Source organism: Lotus japonicus, chromosome 3 (assembly GCF_012489685.1).
Source record: "Lotus japonicus ecotype B-129 chromosome 3, LjGifu_v1.2".
NCBI classification, from domain to species: domain Eukaryota; kingdom Viridiplantae; phylum Streptophyta; class Magnoliopsida; order Fabales; family Fabaceae; genus Lotus; species Lotus japonicus.
The window spans coordinates 62,689,620-62,704,724 of NC_080043.1; the positions used below are offsets into that span (position 1 = coordinate 62,689,620).

General features: G+C 37.1%; 1 protein-coding gene and 1 pseudogene across 2 annotated transcripts; one reads left to right on the forward strand and one right to left on the reverse strand.

Moving 5' to 3' along the window:
• Positions 1-5,114: 5,114 nt before the first annotated feature.
• LOC130745198 (non-specific lipid transfer protein GPI-anchored 14-like) lies at positions 5,115-6,584 on the reverse strand. Of its 2 annotated transcripts, none has more exons than XM_057597348.1 (3): positions 6,029-6,584; positions 5,721-5,813; positions 5,115-5,391 (listed from the first exon to the last, which is right to left on the reverse strand). In XM_057597348.1, the coding sequence occupies exons 1-3, from the start codon at positions 6,366-6,368 to the stop codon at positions 5,246-5,248; spliced, it is 579 nt and encodes a 192-aa protein (XP_057453331.1). In that variant the 5' UTR covers positions 6,369-6,584; the 3' UTR covers positions 5,115-5,245. The 2 variants fall into 2 exon arrangements, with proteins under 2 accessions (XP_057453331.1, XP_057453332.1); XM_057597349.1 differs by having other exon boundaries at positions 5,712-5,813; positions 6,029-6,577.
• Positions 6,585-9,843: 3,259 nt separating this feature from the next.
• Positions 9,844-14,319, forward strand: LOC130744475 (DNA-directed RNA polymerase III subunit 2-like; annotated as a pseudogene).
• The last annotated feature ends 786 nt before the right edge of the window (positions 14,320-15,105 follow it).

A 15,105-nucleotide genomic window follows, 5' to 3' on the forward strand; every position in this document is an offset into this window, starting at 1 on the left:
TGATCACTTAAAAAAGCCATGTGACATTTTAAAAAGTCAAAATTAATTAATTTGTTTTAATCTGGACCATTCATGATTAGATCTAACGGTCGTGATTTATTCTCATGTTCTCACGTGAAAATATTATTCTCATAATATACATTCCATTGATTGTGACTTGAGTGAATACACACTCAAGTGAGATTTGTACTTGAGTACATGAGGCTGTTGGGGCCATGGCCACTGTGAGCCCCTCGACAGAAGGGGAATATACACTCAAGGTTTCATTTCACATGTCTCAAATATGTCTAACACAAATCAAAACAAGTCACAATAAAATTATTAGTGGTACTTACTAAGGCGGTAATGAATGGGCAGTGGTGGCGCAGTAAGGAAGCAACGACAATGAGATGGAAGCAGCGCAATGAAGCTCATGAAAGTGGGGTGATAATGATCAAACCGTGCAGGGAGGAAGGAGGCAGATCTGTAACTGTCACTAGAAGAATGGGGAAGAGGACGAGAGAGAGAGAGAGAGAATGGTGAAAGAGGAGGAAGGAAGGACAAAGGGAGAAGTGTTGAGATTGTAAGGAAATAACACAGCTGAAGAAGTAAAATAAACCAGGAGCGCAATCAACAACACAAGAATATAATGTGGAAACTCCAAAACCGGAGAAAAAATCACGGCCGTTGTCAAAACCGACAACCAGAGAATAAACACTATGTGAAAATTGTTACAACACATAGACTTCACTCTCAACCACCCCATGACCCCAGTACACCCACACTCTCCAAAGTAAATATTTGAACTACATCTCACAATGCTCTAAAACAAGAGCATAAGAGAAAAAGAAAACACAAATATAAACTTAAAGTGTTTTCAGGTGCTACATCTTTGGTGTTTTGGTGTGTTGAAACAAGGAGTCTGAGATCCCTATATATAGTCTTGGACCCTCCCACCCCTCACTAATCTAAGCGATGTTGGACTTCTCCAAGATGCATAACTTGATCTTTTTCTCCTTCATTAGCAATGTGAGACTTACATTGCAATCAACCCCAACAATCTCCACCTTGATTGTAATGGACTTCAGTCTTCATTGTCTATACCGACAATCATTGTCTTCACCGACAAACATAATTCTCATTGTCTATATGCCGACAAATTAAATTATCATACTCCACCATAAAAGAGTACACTACACTTGGAACTAAACCATCCCAAGAATTTTCTTCACTCGGAACTAAACCATTCCAAGAATTTCCACATGCCGAAACCTTGCTGAAAATTTATGGTGCAACTTCCATGTTGGCTTTCTCCGGAAGTTCATCAACCATCGACATAACCACGTACCTTGCATCAACGCCAACTAATGCCCGCACGCTATCACCACACACCTTGCATCTATATCAACCAATGCCTGTGTGCCACCTGGACAATTTCATGCCCAGAACGCCTTGTGTAATCATGATTGCATCAACTCCTCCATCATAGCATCATCGAAGCTGTAGAACACACTTTTTCAGCACCTTCGCAATACCACACAAAGTGATATCCATCGAACCGGAAGCTCTGATACCATTGTTAGGAAATAACACAGCTGAAGAAGTAAAATAAACCAGGAGCGCAATCAACAACACAAGAATATAACGTGGAAACTCCAAAATCGGAGAAAAAACCACGGCCGTTGTCAAAACCGACAACCAGAGAATAAACACTATGTGAAAATTGTTACAACACATAGACTTCACTCTCAACCACCCCATGACCCCAGTACACCCACACTCTCCAAAGTAAATATTTGAACTACATCTCACAATGCTCTAAAACAAGAGCATAAGAGAAAAAGAAAACACAAATATAAACTTAAAGTGTTTTCAGGTGCTACATCTTTGGTGTTTTGGTGTGTTGAAACAAGGAGCCTGAGATCCCTATATAAAGTCTTGGACCCTCCCACCCCTCACTAATCTAAGCGATGTGGGACTTCTCCAAGATGCATAACTTGATCTTTTTCTCCTTCATTAGCAATGTGGGACTTACATTGCAATCAACCCCAACAGAGATTGATTGCAATGTAAGTCCCACATTGTTAATGAAGGAGAAAAAAGATCAAGTTATGCATCTTGGAGAAGTCTCACATCGCTTAGATTAGTGAGCGGTGGGAGGGTCCAAGACTATATATAGGGATCTCAAGCTCCTTGTTTCAACACACCAAAACACCAAAGATGTTGCACCTGAAAACACTTTAAGTTTATATTTGTGTTTTCTTTTTCTCTTATGCTCTTGTTTTAGAGTATTGTGAGATGTAGTTCAAATATTTACTTTGGAGAGTGTGGGTGTACTGGGGTCATGGGGTGGTTGAGAGTGAAGTCTATGTGTTGTAACAATTTTCACATAGTGTTTATTCTCTAGTTGTCGGTTTTGACAACGGTCGTGATTTTTTCTCCGGTTTTGGAGTTTCCACGTTATATTCTTGTGTTGTTGATTGCGCTCGTGGTTTACTCTACTTCTTCAGTTGTGTTATTTCCTAACAGTGGTATCAGAGCTGATGGTTGGTGTAGTCATGGTTACGGCTCCTTGTGTCGAAAGTCTTCCAAGCGGTGTAGCTAGGCGCCGGGTTCCGTTGACGCGGTGAAGTGAACGACGGTGCAAGAGTGGATAAGCTTCCGCGGAGGGGGGCCATGATAATGTGGAGGAGACTCGCACTTGAGGGGGAGATTGTTGAGAATTCAAGTGCGGAGTTGGAGTTCCATATTGGTTAAGTATGGGTGAGGAGAAGAGTTTATAAGAGATGTGACCCATAAACCTAATGCCTTAAGGTTTTGGGTTAAGATGTGGCGTCGAGATCTCTTGGTGTCTTGCTCCTTGACCCATGAACTCCCTTGTCTCCCCCAACAAGTGGTATCAGAGCTTCCGGTTCGAAGGATATCACTTTGTGTGGTATTGCGAAGGTGTTGAAGAAAAAGTGGTCTGCAGCTGCAATGATGCTGTGATGGAGGAGTTGATGCAATCATGATTACACAAGGCGTTTTGGACATGAAATTGTCCAGGTGGCACACGAGCATCGGCGGATATAGATGCAAGGTGTGTTGTGATAGCGTGTGGGCATTGGTTGGCTTTGATGCAAGGTACGTGATTATGTCGATGACTGATGAACTTCCGGAGAAAGCCAACATGGAAGTTGCACCATAAATTTTCAGCAAGGTTTCGACATGTGGAAATTATTGAGATTGTTTAGTTCCAAGTGAAGAAAATTCTTGGAATGGTTTAGTTCCAAGTGAAGAAAATTCTTGGGATGATTTAGTTCCAAGTGTAGTGTACTCTTTATGGTGGAGTATGATAATTGAATTTGTCGGTATAGACAATGAGAATTATGATTGTCGATGTAGACAATGAAGACTGAAGGCCATTACAATCAAGGTGGAGATTGTTGGGGTTGATTGCAATGTAAGTCCCTCATTGCTAATGAAGGAGAAACAAGAACAAGTTATGCATCTTGGAGAAGTCCCACATCACTTAGATTAGTGAGGGGTGGGAGGGTCCAAGACTATATATAGGGATCTCAAACTCCTTGTTTCAACACACCAAAACACCAAAGATGTAGCACCTGAAAACACTTTATGTTTATATTTGTGTTTTCTTTTTCTCTTATGCTCTTATTTTAGAGTATTGTGAGATGTAGTTCAAATATTTACTTTGGAGAGTGTGGGTGTACTGGGGTCATGGGGTGGTTGAGAGTGAAGTCTATGTGTTGTAACAATTTTCACATAGTGTTTATTCTCTAGTTGTCGGTTTTGACAACGGCTGTGATTTTTTCTCCGGTTTTGGAGTTTCCACGTTATATTCTTGTGTTGTTGATTGCGCTCGTGGTTTACTCTACTTCTTCAACTGTGTTATTTCCTAACAAGAAGAAGATGATGATGGTAGTGGTAGAGGAGGAAGATGAAGGAGCCAAGGTAGAAGAAGAGGGTGAAGGTGGAAGAGGAGGATGGTGGAAGAGGAGGAGGTAGGGGCCGATGGAGAGGAAGAGGGTGACGGTGGAGGAGGAAAAAGGAGAAGCCGATCGTGAGGGTGGCGAAGTAGAAGGAGGCGTCGACAATGATTGTGCGGAGGGGGAAGGGGAATAGTCGATGGTGAAGGTTAGAGTTTGGAGAGTGAAGGATAGAGAGACTTATATTGAAGGTAGGGCGGAGAAATCAATCTAGCCGAGGCTACACCTCGGGCCCTGCGAAATGAACTTGTACTCTGAAAAATTAGTGTTGACTATTATTGACGCTTGGCTAGGTGATGACTTAGCGTCTGTCACCAACCGTCGCTAAGCATCAGAGTGCGAACGCTGCATTCGCTGACAATTTTAGTGTCTGTTTAAACTAACACTAATTTACAAATAGGTAACGCAACTGTCAGTGTAACAGACGCTACATTTAAATAAGTTTTCTCTTTTTTTTCTTCGGTAATTTGCATCGGCTTTGCAAACTATTTTAGTGGCTCTTTTAACCAAGTTCGAGGGCTTGTATCATGAAGCTTCAATCGTAAAGCCAAGGCTGCAATGCCAATTTTTCTCATGTATAGACCTTAATTTCTTCAATGTATTTCTTTTTAATATATATATATATATATATATATATATATATAAGAATTTGGATAAAAGTCAAGAATGTACTTAGGGTTTGTTTGATTGCAATTTCTGAAAACTATATTTAAAAATTGTTTTTTGAAGCTGTTTTAAAAAACTGTTTTTCTAGAAAAAATTATTTGAATTAGATGTTTTTTAACATTAAAAAAATTGTTAATTTGAAAACTAAAAGCTGAAGCAGAAAACATCTTTTAGTTGTTCTAGTATTTTAATTTTAAAAAGTGAAATTAAAAACTAAACAGGTTTTTAAATTTTTCTGTTTTTAAAAAACCGAGGACATTTTTCAAAAACGGCAAGGATTCATTGATTTTGTCTTCCCTATAAAACCTTAAACAATTCAGAGTTCAGACCCTTGATTAGTGAAATATGGTCATCAATTTTGTTTCTGAATCATAAATGGAAACCTTTAGTTTTTCAAGCAAAAGTTCTATTGAAGTTGTTTGCATGGATAATACATAAAAATGACTATTCTCGAAATTAGTTTTCATAGTCAAGTGATGGGACTTTCTTTAGAGTAGCAAACCTGAGATCACTTGTATTCTAATAAAGTAAAGTGAGTGTTTATTCTCAACAATATGACTGATATTTTCCCTTATTTTTGCTCTATTCTTTTACAATAAGTTGGAGAAAACAATTTACACCATGGAACTGAAGCTAAATAAGAGCCAAACTAGAAGCCCTGCAGCCAAATTGTCAAACCCGAACAATCTTTTCTCCTTGCACATTGCATCATTCTTTTGTGTGGCAGTGGTTGTCTGGCTCCTTGCAGCACTTCCTCCAACTGCAGCCACATATTACATAAATGAATGGCACTTATGCTTTCATATTAACATATCACAAGAATTTGCAATGTTTCAATTTGTGGTCCATAATTTTTAACAATTTCAAAGATTGTAAGTTGTAATATATCAGGAGTAATGATATATACACACCTCATCTTTTAAACACTTCATTTCCACATATTTTTGTTTCTACCTCTCTCCTCTTATCATCTATCACATCTCATACTTTCTCTCTCATACTTTTTCTTTTCTTCCTATCTCTCTCCTCCTCCACCTCCTTCCACCTCAAAATGAGGTGTGAAGAAATCATAATTCTTACCAGAAGTACTTGGTGCAGGACTTGGGCCACTGTTGTTAGAGCCTTTGTTCAATTGATAAAAAACTTGAGCCTCTTTTGATTTGGGATCCATATGCAGAAGCTCTGCTTTCATTACAAAATGACAAAAGAATCAAACTACTATTTTACACCATGGCCCAAAATCAGTCTTAGTGTATGTTTGGAAATCCTTCTACAACTGATTTTAAAATCAAAATCAATTCTGGGTAAAAGCTTCTGTGATAAGCTTCTGCATGCCAGAATTGACTCTGAGGAAAGAGAAGCTGATCCAAATTGTATGGCCACAATAAAAATGTTACCTGGGCACTTGGAAATATTGGCAGGGGCATTGCAAACTGTTGGCAAGCTCAAAGCTGAAGTCACATTAATCATTAAACCACCTAAATCTGGATCATTACGATCTTTAATAATAAGACACAAACACTTCTTGTTTTGCTTGAGCACTTGCTTGAGACCGCTACAACAATCTGGCGGCGGAGCTTTTGATTCACCCTGAATATAAGGCAGGCATGTTGCTAGCCCTGTCAGTTGCTCAGTACATTCCTGTTTGTCCGTTGATGAATCTGCCATTGCAATGCCAACTATCATTGATGCTAGCAACATGAAGTGCAAAAGGGCTTTTTTGTTGTGGCTGAACATTTTGGTTAGAGATAGGAAGTGGTAGAAGACTTGAAGTGAATGTGAGATTGGGATTGCTTAAATATTGATAGAGTGGTTTTGTGTTGTTGGTGAAGAATGGTTTAGTTTATAAGATTAACAAGAGAGCGGTGTTTGAGTGAGTTTCGAACTTAAAATGGGGTTTTGCAATTTTCTATTGAATGGCCTACTTATGAGCACACTTGATTTCAAGTTAGTTTATGATTGGGGTTGGGACTAGCAACAGATGACAGCAATCTGCTTAAAAATTTAGTGTACCTTTTGATTTGTGAAAGCAAGAAAACGAACAATTCAGTGGACAAAACTAGAAAAGTGCAATTACTTAGTGCGTCACTAACTTCACCAACCCACCATAGGGCTACAAAATGATGCATAAGGATGATTGTGGTGTATGTGGATGACAAGTGGCTAGAAAACATGACATCACATATTACCTTCTAATGACTTCATTACAAATCTTCATTCTTTCCGAACGAGAATGTCTTGAAATTTGGATCTTCCCAAATTTGTCACCTATGAGTCATCCTCTCATTAGCATTCTCAATCTCAAATCTCTAACAAGTAAGTCATTGGGCATTGGCAATGTATGGTTTTCGGTTGAAAGTACATTTAACGTAAGTATTTGGCTTTTTAATACAGTTTTTTTCAATGGACCAAAACTGTTGGATTGAGAAAAATATATTCACATTCAATTCAATGGTTAAACAAACGCACCTTTTTTGAGAAAAACACATTTATAATATTCTTTTAAATTTTGCAGATGTTGACATATAATTTTATTGGTAGTTCAAATATTTCTGATATGTCTATATTAAGAAATATTGTCACTCAACTTAGTGAAAAAAGAGAATATGAATGATGAATGTGTTGAAGAATCTTTGAATGATGTTACATTATCATCCTTTTATACTAATTAACATTAACACTAAAGCAATTGAAGATCCAAATTTCTCAGATGATTATAGTCATAGATATGGAAGGGTAGGTGTGGTAGTGGTAGTGGGAGTGTTAGTAATGAACTTCTCCCTCCGGCAGTCCCTGGGTGGCTCTCGGTTCTTGAGCATGTTGGGAGAGGAGATTAGGCGGCAGTTGAAAGAGCTGCTCGAAAGCTTGACGATCGAAAAAAACCCTTTCTTTCTTGTAATTAGTAAAGGGCTTTTCCCTGACTTGGTTAACATGTGTTTGAACTTTGAATCCAAACTAGTAATGATCAATGTAATTAAACAATTTCATATTACTCATTCATTTAACTATTTGTTTGAAGAGTCAATGCTAGACAAATATGTGGTGAGTCCCAAATTTGGCAATGGATGTGAAAAAAATATAAGAGGACCGACCTTTCATTATTGAAAAACCTAATAAATGGTAGATAAAGAAGATTAGGGTCTTCTTTTTGGCTTGTATCCCTTGCCTTGGTCTGAATTGCTCTTTTGTTTACTGTCAAGCTACCTCGCTTTTATTGGGGTTGTACTCTCTCCTTAAGGATTTTATCCTTAAGGTTTTTTGTGGATAATAATACATGATCCTTTATTTTTAATAAAAAAAAGATTAGTCGTGTCCATACCTACATAACTTCATTGATTTCACAAGATCATAAAAAGTTAGACTCATCTGTAATTGTTAAATTCATTGTTGGGTTAGTAAGTGTAGATCTTAATCTTTTAATAAAAGTTTTGACTGTAAAGACTAGAACTCATTTTAGCTTTCCTGTAACTTTTTTTTGACGGTCAGCTACTCTGTAACTTAAAGAAAGGCTTTGATTGCAAAACAAAAAGAACTTGCAAGGCTACTTGGAGTTGGGAAGAATCATACAGTTTGTTACTTAGATATTTAAATGTTGTCCAACACTTTGTACCCGGTGCATTTGTTTAATATGAAACTTCTCCAGTACTGATACACGGTATGGGTCTATGGGAGATATCCTCCGGGTTTATCCTTGATTGTGTGTTCTTATCATTTAATTCATTTATTGGGGCTTTCCGTATTGTAAACATATTATTCAAGTGGATCAGACATTTTTTACGAGAAAATATTGTGTCACATTATTAGTTGTTGTGATTCAAGATGGAAATTGTGGCGTCTTTCCAATCACGTTAGCAATTGCCGAAGGAGACCAAAAAAAAGCTTGAATGTGATTCTTATACAACCTACACACATTTGTTACATCCCAGCTGATTCTTTGTGTAGTATCCCTTCGCTCCTTTTTATAAAAAGCCAAATTGAAATGCATCTTAGTCATTTTTATGAGAACTAACTTGAAGTTTGTAGTGCATTAATTATTTTTTGACAAACTTACCCTCATTTAATTGGATTTTTTCTCTCTTTCCACTATACAACGCATTAATGATTAATATAAATTTTAAAAAGTGGGTTGTGACAATTTTGGAAAGTTGATATAAATTAAGAATAAATTTAATGCTAAAAACTACTTTAATTACATTTCTTAAGGAATATGCATTGGTGGTTTGGTTCTTATAAAAAAGAACAGAGGGAATATCTGATAGAGTAAAAGCGTTGCTAGTAGCTTTATGAGATTAGCGAGTCAGGTGGGTTAAATCTAGTGCACCTTATGTTTAATGCGTACATGGCAAGTAATTTTAATAAATGATTTCAAAATTTTATTTTTTTACCGTTTAAATGACATGTACCTGTTTGAACAACCTCGGTTAATCCTGTCGTTTTTTTATAAGAATAAATACGATCTTTATAAGGTTCCTCAACGATTACGCGAGTTGTTTAAACAATCCCAATCAGCCCCTCTCACTGTGGAAGAACAGGTAATAACTATTTATACTGGAACTAATGGTTATCTTGATTCATTAGAAATTAGACAGGTACGGATGATCTAACGAAAATGTCATCACATGGAGATATTATAATATGGGCAGGGACGGATTCAAGTGGAGAGGCATGAGGGCAAATGCCCTCACTTGAATTTGGTAAAATACATTAAAAAAAAATTTGAGTAGTAAAAGTTTACGGTTTTTTATGATTTCTTTGATAAAAATTGCCCTCACTTAATTTGAATAGTAAAAGTATGATTTTTATTGACTTATTTGATAAAAATTGTCCTCACTTATGTCCCACATTACTTAAAGTTGAAACTTTTGTACTTAGAGTATTTTTTTATTTGGTGTTTCTTGAATCTTGACTAATGCCCATCAGATATTAGTATTACTATTACACCATTCTTTCACTCATTTCTTTTGTCCAATGGTTATACCATGGCTCACAAAATATCCCCAAATCCTCAACTTTTCTCCTTCTTTCATTCAACACTCGACAGCATACAACAAAGTAGAGAAAGAAGGAGCCGTAAAATGCAATATATGAAAACTCGTAGGGAACAATTATGATGTGCTTTAAAACTTCTAATAGTATATGTTAATTTTTTTGTGACGTATTTATATGTATATACTGCCCTCACTAGATTAAATTCCTGGATCCGTCACTGAATATGGGTAAGTAGATGTATGTTTAACCTCTAGGCCAAGTAATAGGTTGAATCCTCTTCACATTCGCATCGGCTCAAGTAATGCTAAGTCGGTTACTAATATTAAGCTCAGAACCGCCGGTAATGACGGGGCGCTTATCAACCCGCCAATATCACTTTACGTCGATTTTGGGACAAGTTAAATTAAATTGTCAAGCCAATGCTAATTTTGACCCTAAATATAATTATTTCTTGTAGTATTTATTAAGTGTGAGTTTAATTTCCCGAATAAAATGTCTCAGAAGTATTGTGAATGGAAAAATCTGCTGAAAGAGTTAGTCTGACCTTGAATGCAAAGACAAAATAAATTTTTTTCATAGACAAAGATAATTCAAACGTTAAAAAAAAAAAAAAAGATAATTTGAAGTCAAGATGTTACTTAATAGAAATCAGACAAATATATCTACCTAAACTATGTTCACAATTATAATATCTTGTTTATTTTAAGAGGAGTTTATAAATATATTTTAAATTAGAGCATGCATGTGATTCAATTACAAATCACTAATTTACACAATAATTAAATTAAATTATAAAATAGAAGTGTATCTTCACTTGATAGTTTAAGGGGTAAGAGTTAGATGACATATTGGTTGTGGGGGTGGGGAGGTCTAGGGATCAAACCCTGGATGATGTGATTTTATATATCAGTTGTATATTTTCAAAATAGTTTTATATAATATATTAGTTGAATTTATATAAAAGCATATGAAACCCAAAAACCCTACACATACTCATACGCAGTATAAATTAAATATTGGTCTCTTTCTTGTGCCCAGTGCCGCAACAAGAGAGCAACACCGTCTCTTGTATTTGCAAAACATCGACACTGATTCTGATGGATCATCTTGACATTGACAAACAGTCCCTGACTGCACCCATAAAATCTGCAGTTGACAAGTTCCAGCTTGTTCCTGAGTTCCTGAAGATTAGAGGATTGGTGAAGCAACATATAGATTCCTTTAACTATTTTGTGAAAACCGAGATAAAGAAAATTGTTCGTGCTAATGATCTTATTACGTTGCATAACTACCCGCATATTTATCTAAGATTTTTGAATGTCAGAATTGGTTACCCACCATCAGTGACCATAGTTGGTAGTCCTGAACACATTACCCCACAGACATGCCGCTTATCTGACCAAACCTATGCTGCTCCGATATTAGTTGATGTTGAGTACACTCATGGAAGTAAAGAAAATCCAAGAAAAGATACAAAGAAAAATGTTGTCATTGGAAGAATGCCTATTATGTTGAGGAGTTGTTGTTGTGTCTTGCATGGGAAAGATGAAGCTGAGCTTGCAAAACTTGGTGAATGCCCTCTTGATCCAGGAGGGTATTTTGTAATCAAAGGGACTGAGAAGGTGATTTTGATACAAGAGCAGCTTTCAAAGAATAGAATTATTATAGATACTGACCACAAAGGAAACATTACTGCATCTATTACTAGCAGCACCGAGGCAAGAAAAACAAAAAGTATTATTGTGATGGAAAATGCCAAGATGTGGTTACAACTGAATAAGTTTTCTAAGAAGGTTCCTCTTATGATAGTAATGAAAGCTATGGGGATGGAGAGTGATCAAGAAGTTGTACAAATGGTTGGAAGAGATCCTCGTTATGGTTTGCTACTTTTGCCATCTTTTGAGGAATGTGCAAAAAATGAAGTGTATACACAAGAGCAAGCATTGGCGTACCTTGATAAGAAAGTAAACAAGTACATGTATTCAAACACAAACATATCATCTGAAAAGGAAGGAGAAGGAGGAGCATTTTTCACCCTAAGTCATGTATTTCTTGCAAATGTACCCGTGCATCAAGGTAATTTTCGGGCAAAATGTGTATATGTTGCTGTTATGATGAGGCGCATAATGGATGCAATTCTAAATAAGGATGCAATGGATGATAAGGATTATGTGGGGAACAAACGGTTGGAGTTATCTGGGCAGTTAATAGCTCTTCTTTTTGAGGATCTTTTTAAGTCAATGCAGACTGAAGTTGTGAAATTGGCAAACCAAAGGTTAGGTAGCCCAGACAAGGCTAAGAGATCTAAGTCATTTGATGACATTTGTCAGATTCTTGGCCATCGTGATTTTATCACTAGTGGTTTGGTACACACTCTTTCAACTGGTAATTTTCAAGTGAGAAGGTTCAATATGGAAAGGAAAGGAATGACACAGGTTCTACAAAGATTATCATTCATAGCTTTTTTGAGCCAAATGACTAGAATCTCTCCACAATTTGAGAAGTCCAGGAAAGTGAGTGGTCCTAGAGCTTTGCAGCCTAGCCAGTGGGGCATGCTTTGTCCTTGTGATACTCCTGAAGGTGAAGCTTGTGGACTAGTAAAGAATCTGGCTTTGATGACTCATGTTACTACTGATGAAGAGGAGGCCCCCTTTAATTTCTTTGTGCTATTCTTTGGGTGTTGAAGATATGGAACATCTCTCTGCAGAAGATTTACATACACCAGATTCCTTTCTTGTCATCTTTAATGGTTTGATCCTTGGCAAGCACAGGAGGCCACAGCGTTTTTCCACCGCAATGAGAAGGTTGCGGCGAGCTGGTAAAATCGGGGAGTTTGTGAGTGTCTTTGTCAATGAAAAGCAGCATTGTGTCTACCTAGCTTCTGATGGTGGTAGAGTTTGTCGTCCCCTTGTCATTGCTGACAAGGGAATCTCAAGAGTCAAAGACCATCATATGAATGAGTTAAGGGATGGAGTGCGCACATTTGATGAATTTTTAAGAGATGGCTTGATTGAGTATCTTGATGTCAATGAGGAAAACAATGCTTTGATTGCTTTAGATGAAGGAGATGCTACATTTGAAACCACACATATTGAGATTGAGCCTTTTACCATCTTAGGAGTTTGTGCAGGGCTAATTCCATATCCTCATCATAATCAGTCTCCAAGAAACACTTATCAGTGTGCTATGGGGAAGCAAGCTATGGGAAATATAGCATATAACCAGCTAAATCGGATGGACTCATTGCTTTACCTTCTGGTTTATCCTCAACGGCCTTTGGTGACAACAAAAACAATTGAGCTTGTTGGATATGATAAGCTTGGAGCGGGTCAAAACGCCATAGTAGCTGTAATGAGCTATAGTGGTTATGATATAGAGGATGCCATTGTCATGAATAAGTCATCTCTTGATCGAGGTTTTGGCCGATGTATAGTTATGAAGAAGTATACAGTAATCAAACAAAATTATTTGGATGGCGCAGTATCCGATCAAATACTTAAGCCCACTAGAGATGGAAAAGATGCAGAACTTATGCAGATACTTGATGATGATGGGCTTGCTTCTCCTGGGGAAATTATCAGGACAAATGACTTTTATGTCAATAAGCACTCACCCGTCGTTCCGCGTACTCAATCTACAGGAGGATCTGCACCACACTTGAGTACTATTACATATCGTTCAACGCCAGTAACATTCAAAGGTGGTAATGGAGGTGAAGTAGTTGATAGGGTAGTTCTTTCCACTGATGAGAGTAACAAAATGCATATCAAATTTGTTATCCGTCATACTCGAAGACCTGAGCTTGGTGATAAATTTAGCAGTAGACATGGGCAGAAAGGTGTTTGTGGTACAATTGTCCAACAGGAAGATTTTCCTTTTTCAGAGAAAGGTATTTGTCCTGATCTGATTATGAACCCTCATGGATTTCCAAGTAGAATGACAGTGGGAAAGATGATAGAGCTTCTTGGAGGGAAAGCAGGGGTTTCATGTGGTAGGTTTCACTATGGCACTGCTTTTGGTGAAAGAACTGGTCATGCTGACAAGGTTGAAACTATAAGTGAAACTCTTGTGAAACATGGCTTCAACTATGGTGGAAAAGATTTCATTTATTCAGGTATGGAAAAAACTTAGATGAAAAATAAATGATATTAATTAAGACTTAATTGCTAAATTTTTAAAAATTAGACAAATGTCACTACATGATTGAAAAAGTTGATAGAATGAATATAAGGAACTTGATGTAAGTTTCATCCTTTCAGGTATTACGGGCTGTCCATTGCAAGCATATATTTTTATGGGGCCAATATACTACCAGAAATTGAAACATATGGTGATTGATAAGATGCATGCTCGTGGTAATGGTCCTCGTACGAAACTTCAGAGACAGCCTACAGAAGGGAGAGCTAGAAATGGAGGTCTACGAATTGGAGAAATGGAACGCGATTGCTTAATTGCGTATGGTGCTAGTATGTTGATTTTTGAGAGACTCATGTTATCTAGTGATCCTTTCGAAGTTCAGGTCTGTAGATCGTGTGGGCTGTTAGGATATTACAACTATAAGTTGAAAACTGGTGTCTGTCCATCATGTAAGAATGGAGACCAGATTTCTAACATGAAGCTACCTTATGCATGCAAACTCTTGATTCAGGAACTCCAATCAATGAATATTGTTCCCCGCTTAAAACTGGAAGATCCCTGAGATTAGTTTATGTTCTTATGGAGCCAATACAAGCCACAACATTGGCATTTCTCAAAGTTTTCTTTAGTTATTAGTTTTTCTTGCACATTGTAGATAAGCAGAAAAGTTTTGACTTATTTAGTTCATTTAATATTAGTTTGTTGTGACTTGGGATGGAAATCACGACATCTTTCCAATCGTGTTTGCAATTGTTGAAAGAGAAACGAAAGAAACTTGAATGTGGTTCTTATTACACCTCAACTAAGTCTATGTGTAATATATGACAGAGGAAAAATGGTTGCTACCAGCTTTGCAAGTCGGTGGGTTGATCCTAGTGCAACTCAGTTTATTGCATTCGGTTGTTTGATTTTGATCCCATTCTTGTGCTCTTTCGATTCCAATCATGAATTCTCTCCCTCTCTCTCTCTCTCTCTCTCTTTAGAGCATTTGGTATGTAAGATGATGTAGATTTTGTTGCTTTGGAGTTCTGATGATTGAAAGAACTAAATACGCCTATCATTCCATTGTGCTATGATTTTTTGGTAATTCAAGGGGTGCATCCTTGTGAGTTGTGATAAGAGAAGAAGCATCGCCGAGTATCATAATATGTTTCCGGCAATTGATTTTTCACTGGTAATTGGTCTAATTTGATTAGCTCATAACCTAGCTGCTACTTCAATAAATTTTGCTCTGATGTGTTTGTTGCTAAAATAAAATTGATATTTGGTTAGACAAGATTGATGCTTAGGCCTAAGCGTGCTGAATCAAAAGAATCATATTACTACGATTGAAGTTTAAGCTGAAAAG